The sequence below is a fragment of the Neofelis nebulosa genome, chromosome 17, assembly GCF_028018385.1.
Source record: "Neofelis nebulosa isolate mNeoNeb1 chromosome 17, mNeoNeb1.pri, whole genome shotgun sequence".
NCBI classification, from domain to species: Eukaryota; Metazoa; Chordata; class Mammalia; order Carnivora; family Felidae; genus Neofelis; species Neofelis nebulosa.
In genome coordinates, this window is record NC_080798.1 from 18,948,137 (window position 1) to 18,973,361 (window position 25,225).

Here is a 25,225-nt window from a genome sequence, read left to right on the forward strand (position 1 = left end):
GTCCCGCCCACTCTGCGGCAGGAAACGCCCCTCTCCGCTCTCCGTCATTGGCTGAGCGCCCGCCTCTGACGTCAGAAACACTCCCTGCTGGGTAATGTAGTTTCTGACTGAATCTTAGTGATGGGGAGTGTACTTCCCATTCTCTGAGAAACGTGGTGTTTAAGTTCCAAAGACAGGGCTATGGCTTTTAAGAGGTTGAAGGAGAAGCACATAGAGTTCAGCAGCCCTTCAGCCATACATAAAAAACAGATCCAGAATCCAACCACTTCTCCCACTTCCATGGCCCCCATACTAGTCCAGCCACCACCAAAACTTACCTGGACTAGTGTAATAGCCTCATCCCTTGCCTTCCTGCCTCCTCCCTTACTCCCAGAATCTGTTCTCCACTCCGCAACCAGAGAGGCCACATAACTTCACTGTTCCCATCACATTCAGGAACACATCCAACCTCTCAGGCTACCACTCCACACCCAACTCTTACTCTCCTGATCTGCCAGAAAGAAAAGAGAGCCGTGATTCTCTGAACATTCCCAGCTCAGCCTCACCAAGTATTTGGACATGCTGGTACCTTTGCCTGGGATAACTTTCCACTGGTTGCCAGAAATAGGAACTGTTCCATATAAACTCAGGACCTTGGGCTTGGGGTTTCCATAAGCATGTTCCCAGCTGAGGTCAAAGAGGATGAGACTCTGCCTTCTAATTTCAGCTCAATGCTGTAAATAAGAGTCCTGTGAATGATATAATTACTGCCACATTTTTAGTGAGGTTGAGCTTTTAGTTGGTGATTTTGCTGTTTAAAATGGGCCATAGACACAGTGCTGAAGTGCTGTCTGGTGTCCCAAAGCACAAGAAGGCTGTGATGTGCCTCATGGAGAAAACACATGTGTTAGATAAACTGTGTTCAGGCATGAGTTACAGAGCTGTCAGCTATGAATTCAATGCTAATGAATCAACAATATATATTAAATAAAGTCTCTAAACAGAAACATATAAAATGACATTAAACATTGATCTATTGATGAAAATGTTGTGCAGGGGCTTACAGGATCCTAACCCTCCAGTTCCCCTAGGAGCAGTGATTCCATATTCACTAATTCAGTGTTTGAGGTGACTTTACAGAACATAAGCTATGGCAGAAAATGTGAATAGACTGTAGCTGGTTTCCAGGGACTATTTAGGGGTACATGCAAATGTACGTCGTATCATGTGTAGGCCAATGTTGGACAGTGCTGCAGAGAGAACAGTGGAGAATAGGTGAGAGATGGAGGCCAGACAGGTGGGGGACTCAACAGGGACCAGAAGTCAGAGTAAAAATGACAGGCTGGCAAATGGGGAAGCAAAGGTAGAAATCTGGTGTGGCTAGTGACTTTGATAGGGAAAAATCTGTTATGAGATGGCCAACAAGGACTGATAGGGGAATTCCAGTCCCTGCCCGAAGACTCCTGTTCCGGGTTTTTCTTCCTACCCCGCTTGCCTCGCTCTCGAACAGGCTATAAATTGTCCCTGCTACTGATGCTCTGGGCTCACACCTCTGGAGAATGATCTCCTCTGAGCCCACCGGTGTAAAATAAACCTCCTGCCTTCCAAGATCTCCGAGTGCTGCTTGGTTCTTCCGCCCAGTGATCCAGACCATTGTCCGTTGCAACTTTGATATGAAACAAATGGTAAACATGGGGCAGTTTGCCAGTACATTTGAACTAAGCCTTAACATTATACCCTCCCCAGGTCCCCACTTAGCAGGACCTGGCCCACTGTGAACTTCCCTGGCTGCAGCTGTACTTGTGTCTGCCTGGCCAAGCGCTGGGGGCTTCCGCCGGACCCTGCGCCAGTCGGGAAACTAAACAGGACCTGGAGGACACACAAGTCCTAAGGAAACATAGGGAAGATGAACAACCTAGCACACACAGAACGTGGGAACTACAACTAACATAAAGAACTGTTGAGGAAGTATCTCTCAGGCATAGCCTGGCAGTCCCTACAAGCATTGACCACGTCAGTGCCCAAATTCTTGGCACAGGCAGACCTCAGAAATATCAGGCGGAGGGAGGGGGAAGAACTTGGGGTAGAGAGGTGTCGCACATCCGGACACAGTCACCTGACTAGAGAGAGGCCAAGCTGGGTGGGAATCATTGAGCAGACTGGAAGAGTTCTGACTCCTAAAACTTCTGCTGGGCTTCCAGGCAGCAGACAGCAGGGCTGCTTGGGAGAGGGAACAGTGGAAATAGCCTATCCCTGACACAACACTTAACATAGGGAATCTGGGAATGAAGCAGTCCTCATTCCCATGGTCTGACTGTGGGAAGGATAGAATAGTATCTGGGTAAAAGGGGAAGTGAAGAGCCCAGGCCAGGATGGGGTGAAAGTGAGGGCCTTAGCAGGTGAGACTAAAAGGACAAAGTTCTCCAGCATCATGTCATGGTAGAAGAGTCTCTGAGCCTCATCAAGAAACTCCCACTCTTCCTAGGAGAGGGACACAAACACATCCTCAAACATCACATGGTCCTGCCATGATGGAGACAAGCAAGCCAGTGGTCAGCCTCTCTCCTGAGGAACCCTGTACTACCCTCCACATGCACCCACTGCTCATGCTTCTGCCCAGATCCCCAAATCAGGAACATGGGCCGACTCAGGCCCAGGCACTCAGGCCGTCTCAGGCCCATGAGAGGTGCCCACTCTCTCATCATGGTGATATTGACCGCTGTGTCCAGCCCACAGCCTCAAGAGGCAGGGGGAAGATGGATGCCATCTGAGCTCTGGGCCGTCCCTTCCTGAAAAGAACTGAATTGCCAGGTCCGAGGTTGAAGATTTACCCCTATGCTTCCTTCTAAGAGTTTTGTAGTTTTACCTCATATATCAGATCTATGCTCCATTTTGAGTTGAACATTTTATACGGAGTCAGGTAAGGTTCCAATTTTATATTTTTCATGTAGATATCCAGTTGTCCCATCACCATTTGTTGAAGAGACTATTCTTTCCCCATGGAATGGTCTTGGCCATCTCGTCAAAATCAATTGATCATATATATATATATATATATATATATATATATATATATATGGGTTCATTCTTGGACTCTCCTATTTTACTGCCAGTGCCACACTGTTTTAATTACTATACATTTGTAGCAAGTTCTTTTTAAAAAAAATTTTTTTTAATGTTTATTTATTTTTGACAGAGAGAGAGACAGAGCATGAGCAGAGAGGGAGGGAAACAGAATCTGAAGCAGTCTCCAAGCTCCGAGCTTCCAGCACAGAGCCCGATGCGGGGCTCGAACTCACAGTCCGGGAGATCATGACCTGAGCCGAAGTCGGACGCTCAACCGACTGAGCCACCCAGCCGCCCCCATTTGTAGCAAGTTCTGAAATAAGGAAGTATGAGCCTTCCAACTTTGTTCTTCCTTTTCTAAGATTGTTTTGGCCATTCTTGGTTCCTTGAATTTCCATATGAATTTGAAAATCAGTTTGTCGATTTCTACAAAGAAACTAGCTGGGATTTTGATAGTTGAATCTGTAGATAAATTTAAGGAGTATTGCCCTCTTAACAACATGGTCACATGAGCATGGATGTCTTTCCATTTATTTAAGTCTTCTTTAGTTTCTTTCAGCATGTATGTGACTTTCCATATACAAGCTTTGGTTACATTTATTTCCAAGTATTTTATCCTTTTTGATGATTTTATAAATGAAATTGTTCTCTTAAATCCATTATGGGTTGTCCATTGTTGGTGTTACCAACACTCAAAATCAGTTGGTTGATTATGGGTTGATTTCTTTATTTCAGCAGTTTTTCAAGATGTTATCCTACTGCCTTGTGGTATCCATGATTTCTGATGGGAATTGGCTGTTGGTCTCAGTGAGAATCCCTTCTAGCTTTTGCACTGCTGGTGGGAATGGAAACTGGTGCAGCCACTCTGGAAAACAGGATGGAGGTTCCTCAAAAAAATTAAAAAAAAAAAATAGAACTACGCTACGACCCAGTAATTGCACTACTAGGTATTTGTCCAAGGGTTAGAGGTGTGCTGTTTCAAAGGGGCACATGCACCCCAGTGTTTATAGCAGCTATCAACATAGCCAAAGTATGGAAAGAGCCCAAATGTCCACTGATGAATGAATGGATAAAGAAGATGTGGTATACACACACACACACACACACACACACACACACACAATGGAGTATTACTCGGCAATCAAAAAGAATGAAATCTTGCCATTTGCAACTACGTGGATGGAACTGGAGGGTATTATGCTAAGTGAAATGAGTCAGTCAGAGAAAGACAAATATCATATGACTTCAATCATATCCAGAGTTTAAGATACAAAACATTTACCTGGCAGGGGAGATACCATGATCACGAAAGTGGTTTTCCCAGGGCGAGGTCTACCCATTGCACTCAGAATGTGCCGACCCCTGTGATTTTCCTAAATGTGGGACACTCGACTGCATAACTTGTGGTAGTTGGGGACTGTGTTTGTGCTTTCCCCTAAACAAAAAAAAAATTTTTTAAAGATACAAAACAGATGAACATAAGGGAAGGGGAGCAAAAATAATATAAAAATGGGGGGGGGTGCAAAACATAAGAGACTCCAAAAAATAGATAACAAACTAAGGGTGCTGGAGGGGTTGTGGGTGGGGGAGATGGGCTCAATGGGCAAGGGACATTAAAGAGGACACTCGCTGGAATGAGCACAGGGTGTTATATGTAGGTGATGAATCACTGGCTTCCACTCCTGAAATCATTATTGCACTATATGCTAACTAACTTGGGTGTAAATTAAAAAAAAAAAAAAAGAATCCCTTCTACATGATGAGCCACTCTTGGCTCACAATTGGCTTTCACAATTTCTGTGTTGGGTTTATGACAATTTCGTTATAATGTTACCGGGTGTGGATCTCTTGAGCTTATCCCATTCGGAGATTTGTTGAGTTTTTTGGTGTTCAGATTCCTGTCTTTCTAAAGTCTGGGGAATATTCACCCATTTAAAAAATCTTTTTATTGATTTATTTTTCAGAGAGACAGAGACAGTGTGAGCAGGAGAGGGGCAGAGAGAGGGGGGAGAGAGAGAATCCGAAGCAGGCTGTGCACTGTCAGCCCAGAGCCCAACGTGGTGCTCGAACCCACAAAATCATGAGATCGTGACCTGAGCCAAAACCGAGAGTTGGACATTTAACTGACTGAGCCAACCAGGCGCCCCAATATTCAGCCTTTTTTCTTAGGATATTCTTTCTGCCTCCTCTCTCACTCTCTCTACTCTCCTTCTAGGATTCCCATTATGTTAGTATCCTTCATGTTGTCCCACAGATACACAAGGCTCTGTTCATTTTTCTTTGTTCCTTTTACTTTCTTCTCCTTAGCTTAATTTCAATGGACCTATCTCTAAGTTCACGGATCATTTCTTGTGTCTCCTCAAATCTGCTGTTGAAGCTCTCTGATGAAGTTTTCATTCTATTATTTATTGTGGGTGGTCACTGAAGTCTCTGTTTTATTAGCTTAATGGTCAGATAGCTATTTGATAGGGACTTCTTTAAATGCCTGGAGACAAAGACAAAAATATACTCTCCTATCCTTTATAAATTTCTTGGAGTAGGGCCTCTCCTTCACTGCTTAGTCATGCCTTTTACATTTCAGCCTTAGCCTTCATTTTCTTTATGTGGAGCCTAAAGATCATCCAGAGGTGAAACCCTGGGGTCTTTTCAGGTGTCTTCTAAGCACATACTTGCCCTGGGAATGTACATGGCCTTCTAGATTCTCTGGTATATGTGGGAGCTTTTCAAAGCCCTTAGTCCTCCTTGTACCTCCTCCAACAGGCTTCTTCTAGACATTCTGGTCTGTCTACTGCTTCCAATGTCTGTTATCCCAATCCCCTGGCACCAGTGGCTAGTATATGCTTTTAGTTGTTTTTGGCAAGTGCTGCTTGGAAGACTACTCCAGCCTTGAGAAAATTCCAAGGCTGCCAAAAGAAAGGCAAATAAACCCCTGTGTCAAACGCTCAGAGAGCTGCAGTTGGGTCAAAACGCACAACCACAATTCTCTGAGAATGGATCCATATGGCCCCCTTCATAGGAAAAACACCCATCCCCCTCTGTCAGTAGAAGCCAAGTTGACATGAACCAGAAAATGTTTCATTCCCAAAGTTTCCATTGTCTGAAGGATCCTAATGGAGAACAGCCAAGACCCGTTGGTTAAGAATATGGTCTATGGGTCTGAGGTTGTCTCTAGCGAGCAAACTCATGTTATAAAGAAAAAATGAGGGTGGAGTTTTTTAGGATGCCAGCTTTCTTTTTTTTTTTTTTTAATTTTTAATGTTTATTTTTGAAAGACAGAGAGACAGAGAGACATAGCATGAGCAGGGGAGGGGCAGAGAGAAAGGGAGACAGAGATTCCAAAGCAGGCTCCAGGCTCTAAGCTGTCAGCACAGAGCCCAACGCAGGGTTTGAACTCATGAACCGAGAGATCATGACCAGAGCCAAAGTGGGACGTGTAACTGAGTGAGCCACCCAGGTGCCCCCCAGCTTTCATCCAAGTGAGGAATATAATCCACATTTCTAAGTTGGTCAAATCTATCACATTAATATCTAGGGAATATGGATTTTAATTGTATTCACTGAAATCTAGAGAAAAATCAAAATAGGCATACTAACTTCTTCCTTATCCCCTCATAGTTAACTCATATCTCCCATTTAAAATTAACATTGATAATATGTCCTATAACCATACAAATACTTGTTCATTGAAGTAATATCTCAAAAGTAAAATAAACGGGAAACCACCGAAATGTTCAATGACAGGGAATTTGCTGAATAAACAAAGCCTCATTCACACAGTATATGACTCAGTACAGTAGCTTCAAGCCATTACAAAAGGAGAAGGGAAGGGGAGAAGAGAAAGAAGAAGAAAAAGATGAAGGAGGAGGAGAAGGAGGAGGAGGAGGAGGAGGGGGAGGAGGAGGAGGGGGAGAGGGAGGAGGAGTTGTTAATATATTCCAGTACAGTCTCTCAATTTTGCAACTACTCTTCTAAAGAAGCAGAAAATAATGTGTTTGGGAGTGTCCTTACATAAAAAGAAAACATTTCAAAAACAAATAAAATTAAAACCTAATATATTGGGAAAGAGAGGGGACATACTGAACATAGTGAAGGGGCACATTTGAGAGACAAACCTTTTGGAATCAACATTGTTTTACAATTTTTGCCTTGGGTAAATGTAGCAAACAAAAATTACCCTACAATAAAAAAAGTTAACCTACAATAAAAGTAAAAATGGGTCATAATAACATGAAGCAGAATTTTAAAATGACAACACGTTGCAATAAGTACTTTTCCTCTACCCACAGAAAAATTATGTCCTTTTATTGTATAAAAGAGAAATTTGATCACACATCTGTGGGAGAATATAGCTCTCAGACAACAAAAGATGCAGATTTGGGCTTCAGCTCCAGGATGGAAGAGAACATTTCTACAACAAAAAAGCTTGGTGAACATCAAATTTGTGACTCCATATTTTCAAACCCATCAGAGAGCTACCGATGCAGAGCAAATAACTGGCCTAAAATTTAAAAAGAGACTTTGCCTTAACAGAGCAGATTTGGACACGCGCTCCCCTTGTGTAGATGCATTAACCAAACACCCTCGTTCGACCAGACTGTCTTGATCTCAGCACTGAAAGTCCCATGTACTGGAAGTGCCTTTCCTGGGGACAGAAGTCCCAGTGTTCCGTGACAGGTGCAGAAGTTTGCAGCAAACCCATACACTAGCCAAAAAAAATAGGAGCTGAAAGCAAAACCGTTGTTTTTTTTTTTTTGTAAATTTTTTTTTCTTTTTTAACGTTTTATTTATTTTTGAGACAGAGAGAGACAGAGCATGAACGGGGGAGGGGCAGAGAGAGAGGGAGACACAGAATCGGAAGCAGGCTCCAGACTCTGAGCCATCAGCCCAGAGCCCGACGTGGGGCTCGAACTCACGGACCGCGAGATCGTGACCTGAGCCGAAGTCGGACGCTTAACCGACTGAGCCACCCAGGCGCCCCGCAAAACTGTTTTTAATGCCAGGTATGGTAGAGATTATTGGCTCTCTGTAGTTGCTGTGGCTGGCCTGGTTCACACAGGAGTGATTTTGCGATGAGGCGTCCTGTGTAAATTATACCCTAACCTAATGTATTTTGCCACAGAAAGTGAAGCAGTTTCCTTATCCACGTTGGTCCCACCTCATATCATTCTTCTGTCTCAGTTCTTTCCTCTTGTCGCGGGTCTATCCCTGTATTTGTTTTCGGTCACTGCTCTAAAAGAGAAATGACCACAAATTCTGTGGTTGAAAACACATGATTTTATTACCTTGTGGTCTCTGAGCACTTGAACTCCTGATCAGAAGTTCGAGGGCTCTGCTGGACGTTCTGAATAAAAATTCACAGGGACAAACTCAAGGTATTGGCAGGGGCTACAGTTTTCATCTGGGGCCCTGGGCTATCTTCCGCAATCACGGTTTTGTTTTTATTTTCAGAATTCGTGTCCTGCTCAGGGTTTCCATGTGTCCTCCTTGACTTTGAAGCCACAACAGTGGGTCGAGGGCTTCTCTCATGCTCTGAATCTCTCTTACTTCCTTTTTGATCAACCAGCCAAAGAAACTACTCTGCTTTTGAGGGCTCCTGAGATTAGAATAAGTCCACCCAGATAATCCAGGCAAATCTTATTTGAAGATCAACTGATTAGTAATTTACTGACATATACAAAAATCTTATTTGCCACGTAACACAGCATTCATGGGAGTCACACCTGGGGCAAAATATCATGGGTTTCAAAATTCAATCTACATGTTCCCTTTGATGTATACATTTGTTTATATCAAAACATATAGATATATCTACTGCTTCTTTAGCAGATTTATATATATATATTTTAAATTTTTTATCAATTTTTTTAATTCTTATTTATTTATTTTCTTAACGTTTATTTTTGAAAGAGAGAGACAGAGTGTGAGTGGGGGAGAAGCAGAGAGAGAGGGAGACGCAGAATCCGAAGCAGGCTCCAGGCTCCGAGCTGTCAGCACAGAGCCCGACGCGGGGCTCGAGCTCACGAACCATGAGACCATGACCGGAGCCAAAGTCAGATGCTGAACCAACTGAGCCACCCAGGCGCCCCAGATTTATATTTTCTTAATAGTAGGTCTGAAATTATTTGTATGACTGTAATAATTTTCCACACAACTCAGCTAACGAGTATCTTCACGTCACTGTTACAGGCTCTAGATGCCAGGCACCTTTACACAGCACAGCCTGACTCCGATTATGGTTTGTCTAAGTTCCAAACAAAGACCTGAATCATAATACTTTGCTTCTAAATAATGCAGATTTTCCCTGGTTTTTGAAAGCAAGTGAATCATTTTGGAGACGTTTTTACTTACCTATATGGGTATTTTCTCTGTTTCACTTGATAGTCACCTGGAGGCTCACATGCTGGGTCTGTGAGGAATGAATCCTGGCTTGACGTCTTACCCCTGTCCGTGACAACAGAGATCTCATCTGTAAAGGACCTGGGATTGAAGCCTAATATCCAGGCTTTCTTTTTTAAGTGTTACATTTACGTAACTCTAGCTCTTGGTTTCCGTGCAGTCAGGTATTTTCTTAGCTGCATTAAAATTCACATATTTGTGAATGAAAAAGTTGGATTCCATACGGTTGCACTTCTGTAAGAATACACTTCTATTTGTCCCATGTTTCTCTTAGAGAAACTCTTAGTATGTGCATAAGTTCGCTAGGGTTGCCGTGACAAACTATCACAGATCGGGTGGCTTAAACAACAGAGATTTCTTTTCTCACAGCGCTGGAGGCTAGAAGTCCAAGATTAAAGTGTTGGCAGGTTTGGGTTCCTTTGACGTCTCTCTCCTTGGCTTGCAGACAAGCTACCTTGTCACTGTGTCTTCACAGGGTTGTCCCTCAGTCCGTGTTGTCTGTGTCCTAATCTCCTCTTCTGATAAGGACACCAGTCATATTGGATTAGGGTCCACCCATATGAGCTCCTTTTACCTTCATTACCTTTCAAAAACTCTATCTCCAAATAGACTCACATTCTGAGGTAATAGGGGCTAGGCCTTCAACTTATTTTGAGGAAATACGATTCAGTCCGTAACGTTGTGAATTATGGCACAGCTCTCAGAAATTTAAAACTATTTATGTAGATTTTCATGAATCTTTTTACAGTTGATACCTATGCAACCACCACCAAAAGCAATGCAAAGAATATTAGTCATGTCCATAGTCCTGACAACTCCATCCCAGTCACCGTGTGCTCCTCCCCCAACACCAAGAGGATTTCCATATCCTGACTTGGAACGTCGGTATTACCTTCCTTGTTGGATAGGTTTTCCTATTGGGTAGGAGTCCCAAGAATATGGTTTCATCGTGGCTGTTACTGACCTCTATGTGAAGGGAATCATAATTTATGGGCTCTTTTTGGTCAAAGTAAACATAAGACGCACCCATGTTATCTCGGGTGTATGTGCAGTATCCATGTTCATTGCTGTTGAGCTAGCGATTTATTCATTCCGCTGCTGATGCTCCTTTGTACCGCCCTGTTACCAGTAACACACCCACTGGTTATTTGGTTATAACCACTGCTGCCGTGAGCTTCAGTCCATGTGCTCTGATGCACACAAAGTGCATTTTGTACCGCGGTAGTCTGCACACTTAAAAATGTTCATCGGGAAGATATAAATAAAGATGTCCAGGAACTTAAGTGCAGGCTTTCAATATGTAAGGCCAAAACTGACCAAACTAAAGGATAACGCACAAATTACAATCGTGTTTGGGGATGTTAACGCTTCTTTCTCACTAGTTGTCAGACCAAGTAGACAGAAAGCAAGTAAGAGTTCAGAAGATTTATCTTGACTTAGTGGCATTTGTAAATCACTATATCCAACAGTAGCTGAAATAGTAGTGAACGTGGAGTGTTCATAAAGTTGGCCTATATGGGGCCAAAAACTAAGTATCAACAAATTTCCAAGGATTGAACCCATATAGGGAGGGTTTTTCCCTGAACACAGTGGAATTAAAGCAGAAACTAATAAAGTATCCACAAAATCTGCAATTATTTAGAAATAACATAAAACAGAGGGTTGTGTGACCAATGCATCAAAGAAGAAACAACCAAAAAATGAGAAAACACTCTGAAATGAATAGTAATCAAAGTGGAGCAAATTAAACTTTATGGAATGTGGTTAAAGCAGGGCCTAAGAGAATGTTACAGCTTCCGCTGTTTACATTAATCAATAAGATATAACAAGTTTCCATCCTAGAACCAGAGAAACAGAAAGCAAGTTAAACCCAAGATAGAAATGACAGAGATCAGAAATAGAAAACAGACAGCACAGGAAATCAACAACATTAAAGTTAGATTTTTAAGAGACTGAGAAGACTGATAAATGTCTACTGAGACTAATCGTAACATCAGAAGTGAAAATTCAAATTATTACCAATATCAGGGGAAAAGGAGGCATTGCTACAGACCAGGAATTGTTAAAAGGATAACAAGTGATTATAGACACCTTTCCAGGAAGAAAATTGCAGAGGCAAATAGTTTTCCTGGTGAATCTCATCATACACATAAGCTATTTTACCCGTGTTCCACAAACTCTCAGAAAATAGAGAGGGGACAGACTCTCCTAATTCATTCTATGAGGTTAATACCACCTTGATACCAAAACATAATAATAAAGAAATGTACAGATTAATATACCTCATGAAAACAGATATGACAATCTTTAATCTTTTAGGAAATCAAAACTTGTCAAATGCAAAAAGGTAACCAAGAATGGCCGAATGGAATTTGTAGCAGGAATTCGAAGCTGGTTTAATATGTAAAATCAATCAGTGTAATTCACCACATTGAGAGAATACGCACATCTCAAAGCTGTGGGGAAGTAATTGATGAGGCTTAACATAGCTTTCAAAAAAATCCCTCAGTACGGTAGGAATCGGGAGGGAATTTCCTTCATCCCAAGGCAAAGCAGGGTTAAGGAGTTACCACAAGAGATTATGCCTTGGGACACAGACTTTTAAGCCAGAGTGGATTCTGCGCCCAACTGCAGTGCAGCTTGGGTCCTTGCACCCGGGAGAGAACGCTCACGGTCAGCTGTGTGGTTTGCCACAAGGCTAAGACAAATGCCCCACGGGATATGCTGGCAACCGCTGATCTCTGTCCTACACCTTCTGAGGACACTGGAGCCCAGGGTGGCCTGTGGGTGCCTTATGAGTGCTACCAATTCAGACCTAGTAGGCAGCGTGTATGATGCTTAGAGGAGTGCCAAGGTGCTGAGCGCCTGACTATAAAAATGGTCGTCCGTGATGCCTACATGATGAGGGGGCACCACAGTCAGGTGGTGAATGCATGAGCTCTGCAATCAGACAGCCTGGGTTCAAATCCTGGCTGCACTGCCACATGGGGGAGCTGAGCAAAGTTCTAAGGGTTAAATGCTGTTTGCAATTTGTAAAATTTGTAAAAAGAGGTGAAGAGAACCCGCCTGCATGGAAGGGATATTGTGGGGTACGGCATCTGGGCACATTAGGGCACTCCATCCGCCCCCACCTCAGGACATTTTGCAACCCAGCCTGTGATGCTTGGGACTCACGCTTTTCCAGGACCGCCACAAAGGAGGTCTGTCTTGCTCCAGGACTTGTACCAGTCTCCTTAGGAAAGAGCCAACCTCATACCCTCCCTCCGTCAGGTTCTCTCTTACACTGACCTAGAGCGAGCCAGGCCCCCACCGCAGCAAGACGCAGCTTGCCCCAGTGCTGGGCTCTGAGCAGGCTCTGCTTCCTCTGACCCCGGGACAAATGGCCAGTGGACCCAGAGGCAGGGATGGCCACAGCTACGGCCCTGGGCCAGGTGCCGAGGGGGCTGTAGACCCCAAGCCCCGGCGGTCCCCGGGCCGCTGGCAAGGAGCATCTGCAGTCCTGAGCTGTGCCCGCAGAGTGCAGGGGCACATCTGGTCCCCAACACCTGCAACCAGGTGCGGATATCCCAAAGGGACTGCAGAAGGGACACCGGCCCTGCCTTTTTGCTCTCCGGTGCCCTTTCTTCCACTCATCCTGGCCAGTCTTTTCTCTGTCACACATCCCAGGGAGGAGTCACCAGCATCAGGCTGAACAGTGCATGGTTTGCCTCGGGAGAGGCGGTAGTTGGGAGGCACGTCAAATTACGTATATTCGTTCACGGGAGCAGACGTGAACATGCTGCTCTAGGTGGGCAATTTGTTAAAGCAAGCTTCTGCCCTTCCGCACCCCAGCTGCTGTCCTCTGACCAGCTGGCACCCACCCATTCGTCCAGTCCCGGTGTCCCTGCCTCACTTCTACCGATACCTCAGTTTTCACTGGCCAGTCCATCACAGATTCCCTGTCACTTCCACTGAAGCAGTCAGTGCATCCGCAAACATGACCTCCAGCCTCTTTTGCAATTGGCCGTAACCAACATGGGCTCGGCTCCCCATTTCCAGGCATTCACCTCCTGATTCCCCCGGGATCCGCTGTGAGTTATCTCCTCCTGACGCAGGAAAATTCAGTGTGCAACACGTCCAGTCTCTACTAGTCCACTGCATTTACGACCAGGAGCCCTACCCCCAATTCTGAGCCTTTCCTTGAGTCTAGGAGCCACCCCTCAGTCACATTCGGAAGCACTGATGGGCAGTAGCAGAGAGGCACTCTCCCCAGTGTCTGTCTTTACCAATCGATCCGTAACTGGTTTCGCAGTTACCTGCTTTCCAGCGGTCAGGACCTCAGCCACCTGGGCTTCCAAGCAAGCCTGCCTTTGCCTCTGATGAAACTGATATGGCCACAAACCCCTCCCAGGGTCCATGTGACATGCCCCCCCCCTCCCCCCCCGCCGATAGATTTGCTAGCTCTCACCCTATGGGCAATCTGGCAGTCCCAGCACAAGCTCCAGACTTAACCTCTACTGACGCACAGGCACCCAGTGGGAGCACAGCTCGGTCAGCTTCTGCACACCTGACACGCCCACGTTCCCCCTTTGGCATCGGTCAGCCGGGCTTTGGTGGCACCTCCGGGGTTGTCTTGTTTCATCTGCAGAGAATAAGGCTCCCCGGGGAGACACGTTCCTTCTTGCCCCACGTCAGACCACCTGGAACCCCCAGGCACCCACACCTGTTCCTACTGGAGGAGACGCCCTCATTGACAACACACGTGCCTGACGACACTTCTGTTCCTTCCTGTGTTCCAGGCACCCGACCACCATCTGGTGCAAACGCATCACTGAAGTAAGAGGGCAGCGCCGCACCTGCGTGTGGAGGTTCTCCTCGTCCCACCTGGAGTCAGAGCACTTGGGTTCCACCTGGCCGGAGCACAGGGACACTTCCAGTGAGGGGGGCCGGGACAAGAACTGTGGTGGAGAATCAGTCATCCTTCCTGCGGCCGGCCAGCACCCTTGGGCCCCATATGACCACAGCAAACCAGTCACTATTGGAGAAGCCTGCACCACTGAGAAGAAACACATGTCTGGAGATACTTCTGTCCCTGCCCTCTGTCACTCCTCAGGACCGGCTGGCCAGGGCACCACATGTGTGGCTGGAGGAACTGTTGTCCATGAATATAGTCAGGGCGCCTGGGGTCCACAGGTCCACAGGACGGGGAGTGTAGTAGTGGGACAGGACAACCGTAGGGTTTGGGGACACTTCTGTTTCCAACATCGCTCACAGCAGCTGGCTCATGGCCAGAGCACATCTGTCGCAGTCAGATGGGACAACATCACTTTTAGGAAGACATTTGCAGTCTTGCCCTCAGTCGGAACACCTGGGCCTTCCCAGCCAGGATCCCCCTCCTTGACTTTGTAGAAGCTACCACCACGGAGAAAACACCTGTGCTTCGGGCACTTTTTACGAACTTTTGAGCAGGTCATATGTGCCTCTTCAGTGGGTCCGGCCAGGAGCATCCTTGCTTTGGGGTATCCTTGTCACCTGCCCAGGGATTCCTTGGGGACACAAGCGTGGGGGCAGCAACCCAATCATTGTCTTCTCGGGCAAGAATAGGATCCCGGCAACCAAGAAGCAAAATCCTCCTCTCCAAATGGCGGGCAACCACCATCCCCGCCTAATGGATTTTCTGTGCTGGGAACGGTCTCAGGCCCAACTAGTTATGTCAAACAATCTTAACCTGTGTTTCATTTCCCTAGAGCAAGCGGGAGCCCCACCAGCTCAGTGTTTGTGTAGGTATCGAAGATTGTGGATTCCGCTGAGACTGGCCAGAGGTCAACACACTGCCTTGAAAGGTCCACTGTGGAGAGAAGGGAGAGATCTATGAATATCAAGCGTGCAACACGCTGGTTTCGACTGTTGGCTTGGAAGAATCCAGCTCTAGGCCAGTTTTCCTCTAGTCTCAAAACTGGCAGGACACCCACTGCTGCCTACAGCTGTCCCTCTCCTCTTACCCATTGGCTTCAACGGGTCCTTACCTTCTTTCCCAGATATAATATCCTTACACATACGTCGTTCTTGTCCATTTGTCCTCTGCTTACGTATTTGGCGGCTTTTTTTTTTTAATTTTTTTTTCAACGTTTTTTATTTATTTTTGGGACAGAGAGAGACAGAGCATGAACGGGGGAGGGGCAGAGAGAGAGGGAGACGCAGAATCGGAAACAGGCTCCGGGCTCCGAGCCATCAGCCCAGAGCCCGACGCGGGGCTCGAACTCACGGACCGCGAGATCGTGACCTGAGCCGAAGTTGGACGCTTAACCGACTGCGCCACCCAGGCGCCCCATGGCGGCTTTAACTCAACGAGGGAGGAAGAATTGACCTGTAGAGGTGGCGATGGGTTGAGGTGGCGATGGGGTGAGTCTGCAAAGCTCCGGGGCCCAGGAAACAGGGGGTGGAGGTGCCCCACTACTGACAGCATGAGCTGCCCTCCAAAGTCTGCGCGGTGAGTGTGAGGGACAGCAGCCCAGGAGAAAGCCAGGTGCAGACGGGGGAGATAGGGCGCGACTCTCTCTCTCCTCTTCCTCCTGTGCTTCTCCGAATACCTGCCCCCACTGGAGGCCACGTCCCCCTCACCAAACAAACCACACTGTTCAACTTTAATCATTTAGAAATAGTCTTGGAAGCATTTAGAATCTTGGACTCACTTAGACATGAGTCTTCCTTAACTTTTGACTCTGCCAATAATCCCCACGCGTTCACACTTTGCACAGTGAGCACGGGCTTGGCGGGAAAAAGGAAGACTCATGCCTGCTTTATAATTTTGTAAAATTTAAGTCGGGGGTCAACATACAGACATTGCGCTCATGCTGCTTTAAAGAATCAGAAATGGTTGTCTTTTCAGGTTAAACAACTGCATAAGTTCTATTTGGAAAACCGACAAGTCTTCCCCTCCTCTGACCCACGGAAATATCAAACTGCAAGATATACAAAGTCACTCAAGCTTGGCTCACCTTAGAGTCATGCTGTGTGGCCACTAGACTTTACTGCTGAAAACAGAATCTTTTCTAACACATTTCCAACCCACTGAAACCAGCTTAAGATGGGGGAAAGAAAAAACGCCGGCATGTCCCTCAGTCTCTTACGTATATGTTATTAAACATTTGTCTGGTGGTGACTTTGTCCTACACATCGCGGTTGACCCTAGTGATACAGAGTTTACAGGTGTCCCTTGCTGCACAGGAATGTACAATATGGTGAGAGTCGGATGAATCAACCGAATATCACACGGGAGGGGGCAGTGGTGGGGTTTTCGGAGCAGGTAGGAAGGACGTAAAACTAAGTCTGGGACGGATGGGACATCAGTTACACCTCAAGAAGAAGAAGGAAGTGGCCAGGTAGACATGGATTACTATCAGGTCGGGGAAATACCACATGAAAAGTCAGGGAAGGAAGAGCAATCATGACCTAGTGGACACCAGGTAGAATGTTTTCTGCGACTACAATATAATTAAAGTAGAATCAATAATAATATGAGTAAGAATTCTCAAATATTCAGAAAGAATACAAAACACACTTTTTCATAACGAATGTGTCAAAGAAAAATAAGGAAAATTGGAAAAAAAATTTTCATTTTTTTTAATGTTTATTCATTTTTGAGAGAGAGAGAAAGAGAGAGACAGAGACAGAGTGCGAACTGGGGAGGGGCAGAGAGAGAGGGAGACACAGAATCTGAAGCAGGCTCCAGGCTCTGAGCTGTCAGCACAGAGCCCAGCATGGGGCTGGGACTCAGGACCGTGAGATCATGACCTGAGCCGAAGTTGGACACTTAACCCACTGAGCCACCCAGGTGCCCCAGGAAATATTTTTAACTGAATGATAATTAAAGGAGACGAAATGAAACTGTGTGAAATAAATAACACAGCTAAGCAGAATGCTTCAGAGAATTTTGCAGCTTTAAGTGTCTATATTAAAAAACAAGAATAATCAAAAACAATGGTTCAAGATTCCGTCCTAAGAGGAGCTAGTGTATATTAAATCCAAACGAAGTGGAAATGAAGAAACAATAAAATTAAGAGTAGAAATAGAGATAACACAGCCCTTAAAACTAAGCTAAAGGAGGAATTTTTAAAAGGTGGATGAAAATTTATAAACACCTACTTAGACTGCAGAAGAAATCAGAAAATTCAAATTAGCAATACTACCAATATAAAAGGGGGTCTGACTGGCCATCTGCAAGACAGGAAAATGATAACAAGAGATGATAAACACCTTTCAAGGAAGAAATTTCCACCTCCAAGGGTTTTCTTTCCCCCCGGATGAACTCTATACAACCTAAAATGACATTATTTTACCAATGTGACACAAATCCTTTCAGAAAGGAGAGAAGGAAAGTTTGCTAAGTCATTCTAGGTCCAAATCGCAAAAGAGAAGAAAATTACAGGGGCACCTGAGTGGCTCAGTCCGTTAAGCATCAGACAGTTGATGTGGGCCCAGGTCATGATGCCACAGTCATGGGATCCAGCCCCGCATCAAATTCTGTGCCAATAGTGCACAGCCTGCTTGGGATTCTCTCTCTGCCCCTCCCCACTTGCTCTCTCTCTCTCTCTCTCTCTCTCAGATTAAATCTATAAACTCAAAAAAAAAAAAAAAAAAAAAAGAAGGAAAAGTGCCTTTAGGCATAGAACACACGATTGCCCATGTAGAAAATCCAATGGCACATACAAAGAAACTATCAAGAAGCACGCAATGAATTGAGTTTCCAGTATAAAGGCCAATACACAACAGGCAATTGTTTTGTCTGTGTACCAGCCAAGACCACCACGTGTATACGGCCCATTGCACAATATATGTGTATATGCACACATCACACTTGTCACTGGAAAATATTGGTAAGTTGTCATTTTCAGTCAGGACCCTGACAGCCGGTCTATGGAATTACTGTAAGTGATGTCGGTGCCCTTGGGTAAGGCTTGAGACCCTGCACCCACCTGCCATGTATCGCCTGGCCTTGTACCCGCGGGGCCGTTCACAGACAGCTGTGTGGTCGGTGGTGCGTCTTCATTGGAAAGAAAAGCCTGACGGTGCCGTACTGACAGCTGTTGCTCTCTGCAAAGGTAAAAGTAAGAAAGAGAAATACCAGGCGTGCAGATTGAAACGGAAGGAAAACTAGCTCTATTCATAAAATCATGATTCATAGGAAACATTATATATTGTAGAAAATCTTAAGGAACCTACAGAGAAACTACCAGAAGTGAGGTGATTTTCGCAAGGTCCCAGTCCACAAGATCATAGAGAGTATTTCCTGAAAACCACCAATGGACTATTGAAAAATGAAATTCACAAACCCCGAGTACTTACAAACAAATTGGCAAAAGCCGTGGAAGACCTACAGTCCCCAAACCATAGAGCAGTGGCTTCAAACTTTCTCGAAAAAAGCCCGATAATACATATATATTATAGCTTTGTGGATCACAGATCTTTGTCACATATTTCTCTCTCTCTCTCTCTCTGTCTCTGTGTGTGTGTGTGTGTGTGTGTGTGCGTGTGTGTGTGCGTGCGCAGGGGTGTTACAACTAAAGTTGCCAGCACGGTTCTTAGCTCTGGGGTCTTACAAACACAGGCCATGTGTGGAATCTAGCCCACAGGCCTCACTGTTATCCTAGTACCAAATATTGCCGAGAGAAAATTCCAAAGCCCTGAAGAGATGGAGATACACAGCATCTTTGACGCCTGGATAAGTTAGCGTTGGTAAACTGCCGAGTTGGACTAGGATTCCGAAGCCTGGTCTATGGACTGATTCTAAGAAATGTCGGTGCCTTCCGGGCAGGAGTTCCGGGGGCAGGGGACCCTGGGCCCCTCCCCCTCCCCCATGTGCACCCCTGTCCCTGCACCTGGGAGAAGACGCCTCACTGACAGCCGCGGGGTTTGCTGCGCGACTCAGTTCCGGGAGCAATCTGCCACCGAGATGTTCTGACCACGCGTGGCCCCCGCCCTCATCTTCTGAGAGACGGAGGCCCGGCGTGCCCAAGGCGCACTTGCAAGTGTCCCCGAGTTGGCCCTCCGGGGCGCTCATCCATCACTCGTGTGCCCCGGCGCCGAGCGCCCTAAGGACCATCGAAACAGAACACCACGAAGTAATTCGTGACGTGTGCATGACGAGGACTCGCCAGGATCTGATGGTTCCAGGAGCGCCAGGCAGCCCGGGTCAAGCCCTGGCAGGGCCGCCACCACCTGGGCGAGCCGAGGCAAGTTCTGGGCCTTGAAGACCGTTCGCCCACATGCGTAGAGCTAAGTGAAGAGGCCCTGCGCTCCGGGACCGGCTGACGTGGGGGCGGCGGGCGGGCAGGTCGGGGCACCTGGGTGCCACCTCAGGATCCCGGCGGCCCAGCCGCGGGTGCCGCGGGCTCAGCTTACCCGGGCGGCCGCGCCGCCGCCGGCTCCGGGATGCCGGGCCACCCCGTGAAGCATCTGGAGGTGGCTGTCCCGGGCCCTGGGCTACCCGCACGCGGCGGCGGGGCGCCGGCCTAACTGCTGTCCTCTGCGGCGGCGCTTGGAGAGACGCGCCCGGGGGCTCTGGCGCCCGGGGCCGCTCTGTCCCGTGTCGCTCAGCACCTGGACGCTGGCCCCGCTGCCGCCCGCCCGGCGACCTGGGGCTCTCCCTCCCGGGGCCAGCTCCCCCACGTCCCCCGCATCCGGCCGAACCCGGCTGGCCCCGCCGCTGAGCCCGGTCCCCCATCGGAGGGTGCCGGCTGCCGCCCTCGGGGACCCAAAGGAAAGGGCGGAGGACCCAGGGCGCTGAGGCGTTGGGCGCCCACGCCGCGGTCGTGGCCGGTCCCACCGAGACAGGCGACGCCAGGTCCCTCCAACTGCAGCCCGGTGCGCGCGGCCAGAGGCTAGCGAGTCCCGCGGGGCCAGACCGTTGGCCTCGCCCTTTGCCCTCGTCGACTTTTCTGGAGCCCGTGCGTGGCCCGCTGCTCGCCCGTTCTCTGTCACCCGGCCCGGTGGCCCTCGCGAGCCTGGGGCGAAGGGCGCGCTGGCCGCCGAGGGGTCGCAAGCTAGGACACCCGCTGACTTTTCTACAGAGTCCAGGGATTCGCCCGCAAGCGGACAGCTCTTCGTGCCACCTTGTGCAGGCAGCTCCCCCGCCCGCCGGTGCCCCCCAGTGTCCCCATGGATCCTGGGTCACCCCTGCCCCGCCCCTCACCTCGGATGCTTGCAGCCTCCTGGGCCTGCACCCCTCGCTGTTGGGTCGCCCCCCAGGGGCCGTATCTGGCCCCGCGGCTCCCCTCGGGGTCCCTGCTCTGTGGGGACTCTGCAGGCGGGACTCCCAGAGAGAAGCCACTGTGTCTGCTGGCACCTCCAGTGTGTTGGCCGCTCAGGAAGGGTAAAGATCCTTCCCCAAGGGCGCAAATACTCTCCTCGGCCAGCCCTCCTGCCCCACCGGGGGAGAGGAACTTCTGTGAAGCTCTGCTGTCCCAGTCACTCTCCCAGACCCTCGTCCAAAGGAGGCTGACCTGAGAGACACCTGGAAGGGCGAGGACGAGGATGAAAAGTGGCAGTGGCAGTGGCAGGATGATGAGAGAGGGGCCACACCAGAGCTGGAGCACATCCCATCCACGCCTAAGTCCTTGGAGACCACATCTTTCTGGTGAACTCCTGGATTCCAAGGGAAACCTCCATTTCTAAGAATACTCTGTGGTAAGGGTAGATGAATTCCAGACCATGGGTCAGGTATATGTGTCATCTCCGGACACTCCAAAACCTCATCATATGTCCGGAGATGACAGCCAAGGAAGAATTCTAGAAGACACCTTTGGTGCAAAAGGTGATTTTATTAAAGCACAGGACCGGGCCCGTGTTGGCAGGAAGGGCTGCAGTGGGATTGTGTAGAAAGGCTGGTTATATACCATGGACTTGAGGGAGGTAAAGTCAAAAGGGAAGTTTCCAAGGACTTTCATATGCTAAAGATTCAGAGATCACTGCAGGCCTGCTGTTGCCAAGCTAAGGTTGTTTTTCCTCTAGCAAAGCGTTAACATCAAGTAGGTAGGGAGTCCCTGGAGAAATGTTTTCCTCTGCCAGCCTCAAGTATTTGTCAATGGGCCCCAGGTTATAAGGAAATCCAACACTGTCTGCCATTCCCTTCTTGCCTTTGTTCCCTACATCACCCTGGATCCAGGGGAGGGTGAGGTTGGGGCTCCAGGAAACTGAGTCTATAGGGCTCTGGAGATCCGCTGGGCTGGCCGTTGATAAGATTGCCTTTTTCTTGTAATTTACTAAGAGATGTGTAAACTAATGAAGACTCCCCCCCCCCCCCACCCCCTGTCCTGCAGGACCGTGATCGCTATCAGTTAACCATTTGTTTTCTTTCCTTTCCTTTGGTCTTGGGCAGCCAGGAGTGACTAAGGGATATCACACAGATCCCACCTGTGGGGGAGGGGTGTGCGAGCTTGTATGTTGCCCTCATCCTGCCTTATGCTCCCCCATCTCATATATATTCTCATATATATATATATATATATATATATATATATATATATTCCTTTTTAGACAAATTACAAGAACAATAAGAGATTCACATTCTTTTTTAAAATTTACCTTTCATTTTATATGTATAACGTCTTTAAATGCTCTTAAAAACATTTTCAATATTCCACCATTCTCATTTCACTTTTTTTTAAAAATTTTTTTAACGTTTATTTATTTTTGAGACAGAGAGAGACAGAGCATGAACAGGGGAGGGTCAGAGAGAGGGAGACACAGAATCCGAAACAGGCTCCAGGCTCTGAGCTGTCAGCACAGAGCCCGATGCGGGGTTCGGACTCACAGACCGAGAGATCATGACCTGAGCTGAAGTCGGACGCCCAACCGACTGAGCCACCCAGGCGCCCCTCTCATTTCACCTTTAAGTGGCTTTCTTTTTTTGCTGAGTTAGATTACATTCTCGGGCTTTATTTAGGAAGTGGCCATCATTGTCATGAAGATGCTTTCCTTGCTGGTGGTAATGATGTGAAATGGTCAGGTCCGGAGCAAATGGTCAACAAAGAATTCTTGCAGGGTTTTCGGTGCAAAAAGGGAGGTTTTAGGAAAGCACAGGGACAGGACCGTTGGGCAGAAAGAGCTGCACTGGGTTGTGTGAAGTGAAGTGGCCCATTATATACTTTCAAGTCGGGAGGGGGTTAGGGATAGCAGAAGTGTAACGAATTTGGAAGGAAAGTTTCCAGGTCCTCCAGGTGCTCACTGGTGTTAGGAAAAGGTCATTTATTACTTTCTAGAAACACCTCAGTCATGAGATACTTCAGATGTATGTCGGTGGACCATATGCTTGGAGGATGATTGCTAACATACATCTGGGGGAGGGTGGGTAGAGATAAAGGAAGTTTCCAAGGGAATTATTATATGTTAAAGGAGACTTACAGGATCCAGGAGGTTGGACTAATGTTAAGCTAAGACTGCTTTTTGCCCTTAGCAAACTACTAACATGCAGGCAGCTGAGTTCCTGGAAGGTCACTGTCTGTCGTCTCAAGGACTTGTCAATGGGCTGTAAGTTGTAAGGCTGTTCAATTGTTTTTCTTCTGCCTTTGTTTTCCACATCAGTAAATGTGGCCTGGAAGCTGGAAACAGGAGGAGGAAGAGGTGCTTCGTGAGCGTCCCCTGGGCCCTGGGCAGGGCTTCCCAATCCCCTCAGAGGAGCAACCACAGCCCCCCCGACAGACCCCCTTCTCTCCTGTTCCTCAGAGCTAGTTTGCCTTTGGCACAACGGAACAATGGCCAAGGTACACAGAACATTAGACCTGCTTTCTTCAAACTTAAAACATGGTGAAGGCAGATCATTCCAGGTAGAGTCCACATTAAAAAAATTTTTTTTGTTTATTTGTTTTTGAGACAGAGAGACAGAGCATGAACGGGGGCGGGTCAGAGAGAGGGAGACACAGAATCTGAAGCAGGCTCCAGGCTCCAAGCTGTCAGCACAGAGCCCCACGTGGGGCTCAATCACACGGATCGTGAGATCATGATCTGAGCCTAAGTCGGATGCTTAACCGACTGAGCCACCCAGGCGCTCCGGTAGAGTCTACATTGTAAACAATAGATGGCTTTCAACGGGAGATGGTCACACTTTACAAAAGCAACCAATGTTTTGGCTAAAGCCCAACATGAGCAATGAGAAGGGATAGAGCCACAACCTTGTTCCTTTGCAGCTGAGTTGCGAGGTCAGAGGTGGGCATGAGGCCTCTGGGGGTAGACAGGGCTTGAAAGGTCTGAGAGGCCAGCTCTGGGAACCCCCTCCACTCTGAAGATGTGGCTGCAGGACAGAGGGAGGAAGGGGACAGGAAGACCTGAGAGCAGGATTTCCTTCTGCTGCCACAAGGTCTGAAGCTCCACTAGCCCCACAGGGACACCGCAAATTTGCATTAGGGACTGTAATAGGTCAACTTATGAGACATCAGAAAGCTTATTGTATATAAGTTCGGCTTACACTCACCTTTCATGAATAATTGAGATAAAAGCTTATGTGGTTCCCTATTAGGGTTATCGGAAATTACTAACAGCCCTATATCCCCTATCTCGCTTCTGTAACTTCGCCTGCTTGCTAAATAGATAACTTAGGTTGCAAAACGCTCCCCCAACCCCTTCTACCAAGATCTGGCCTAGGCAAGACCAACATGTAAAAAGTCACGAACTCATTGCCCCACCGTATCTTAGGTGTCTAACTATGACCTCTGTAAGTTTAGAAGGACCCCCGAGTATGAGATGCTGAACCAGTGTTTGTTTTGGGCTTTCATAGAAGTGCTGTTCCTGTTCCCTAAATATTAGTTCTGCTTAAAACCACATTTGCTGAGTTACTGAGAAATAAAACTTCCTCTTAACTGCTTGTTTGAGCTTCTGTAAACCTGCTCGGCGTAATCACCCTTCCCCATTTTCAGGCACGGCATCCTGTTCGAACTAAATAGAAGACTAATATTGTAAACCACATGATTCAGCATTCAACTAGCTAGAGTCATCAAGTTATATTTTAAAATTCTTCAGGACTGTGTGATTGGTGCCCGCCTTATATTTTAAAAACCTACAACATTGTGTGATTGGTGCCTGCCCTTTCAAACTGCCACCCTTTGCAACCCGATTGGTCGATACAGGCTTTATAAGACATTCCCAAAGCTTGTTCGCAGACAGATTTTCAGGACCTGTTGTATTTCCCTGTCTGGCCTGGCCGTAATAAACTTGTTTTGATCCTGTTTTTGCTGTCCGGAGTTCATAAGTGATTGCGACCTACAACAGGGACAAAATACGTTCCCGAATGTTCTTATGGAAAATTGGTTACTCAGCAGTGGCACAGAAAAACATACAATTTAGAATTAGAGTTTAAAAGCAAGAAAGATAAAGATAAAAAATAAAAATAATAAAAAAAATAATAATATAAAAAAATAAAAAATAAAAGCAAGAAAGAGCCACTAACATTAGGAAAACTGAACAACCACAGAAGAGAAATAAAGATTGCTAGTGGTGACTTCCCTCTGTGTTTTGCATGTGAAAAGGAAAAAGCAGGTCAGGGAAATGCAGGATTCCAGGCTCTGGATGAAGGACAGTGAAATCCCTTCTAAATAAGAGAGGTTTCCATGACAATTATCATCTAAAAGTACATATGTTTTCAGAAAACAGGGAACTGGCAAGTCCCCAAAAGTTACTAAATTGCTACCTTGAGTGTGGGGCAAGGCAAGCAGGGAGGAGGTGGGGGAAGCCAGGAGAGAACTGCTTTGCTCCACTGGACAGACAGCAGCGCTGTGGGGTGAAGAAACCAAACGTGAGGAAAGGGGACCTTGGT

At 47.1% G+C, this 25,225-nt stretch overlaps 1 protein-coding gene, 1 long non-coding RNA gene and 1 other non-coding gene across 5 annotated transcripts; 2 read left to right on the forward strand and 1 right to left on the reverse strand.

Moving 5' to 3' along the window:
- Positions 1-4,319: 4,319 nt before the first annotated feature.
- LOC131500524 (U1 spliceosomal RNA) lies at positions 4,320-4,483 on the forward strand. The gene has a single exon (XR_009256338.1). It is a non-coding gene; the product is annotated as a U1 spliceosomal RNA (small nuclear RNA).
- Positions 4,484-7,311: 2,828 nt separating this feature from the next.
- On the reverse strand, positions 7,312-20,155 carry LOC131499340 (uncharacterized). Of its 3 annotated transcripts, none has more exons than XM_058707281.1 (3): positions 19,299-19,825; positions 18,396-18,513; positions 7,312-9,486 (listed from the first exon to the last, which is right to left on the reverse strand). In XM_058707281.1, the coding sequence occupies exons 1-3, from the start codon at positions 19,478-19,480 to the stop codon at positions 9,481-9,483; spliced, it is 306 nt and encodes a 101-aa protein (XP_058563264.1). In that variant the 5' UTR covers positions 19,481-19,825; the 3' UTR covers positions 7,312-9,480. The 3 variants fall into 3 exon arrangements, 2 of the variants coding, with proteins under 2 accessions (XP_058563264.1, XP_058563263.1); XM_058707280.1 differs by lacking the exon at positions 7,312-9,486 and adding an exon at positions 14,061-15,268; XR_009255810.1 differs by lacking the exon at positions 7,312-9,486 and adding an exon at positions 15,752-15,787 and having other exon boundaries at positions 18,396-20,155.
- A 60-nt stretch (positions 20,156-20,215) lies between these two features.
- Positions 20,216-24,638, forward strand: LOC131499432 (uncharacterized). Its single transcript, XR_009255873.1, has 2 exons — positions 20,216-21,105; positions 23,002-24,638. It is a non-coding gene; the product is annotated as an uncharacterized LOC131499432 (long non-coding RNA).
- The last annotated feature ends 587 nt before the right edge of the window (positions 24,639-25,225 follow it).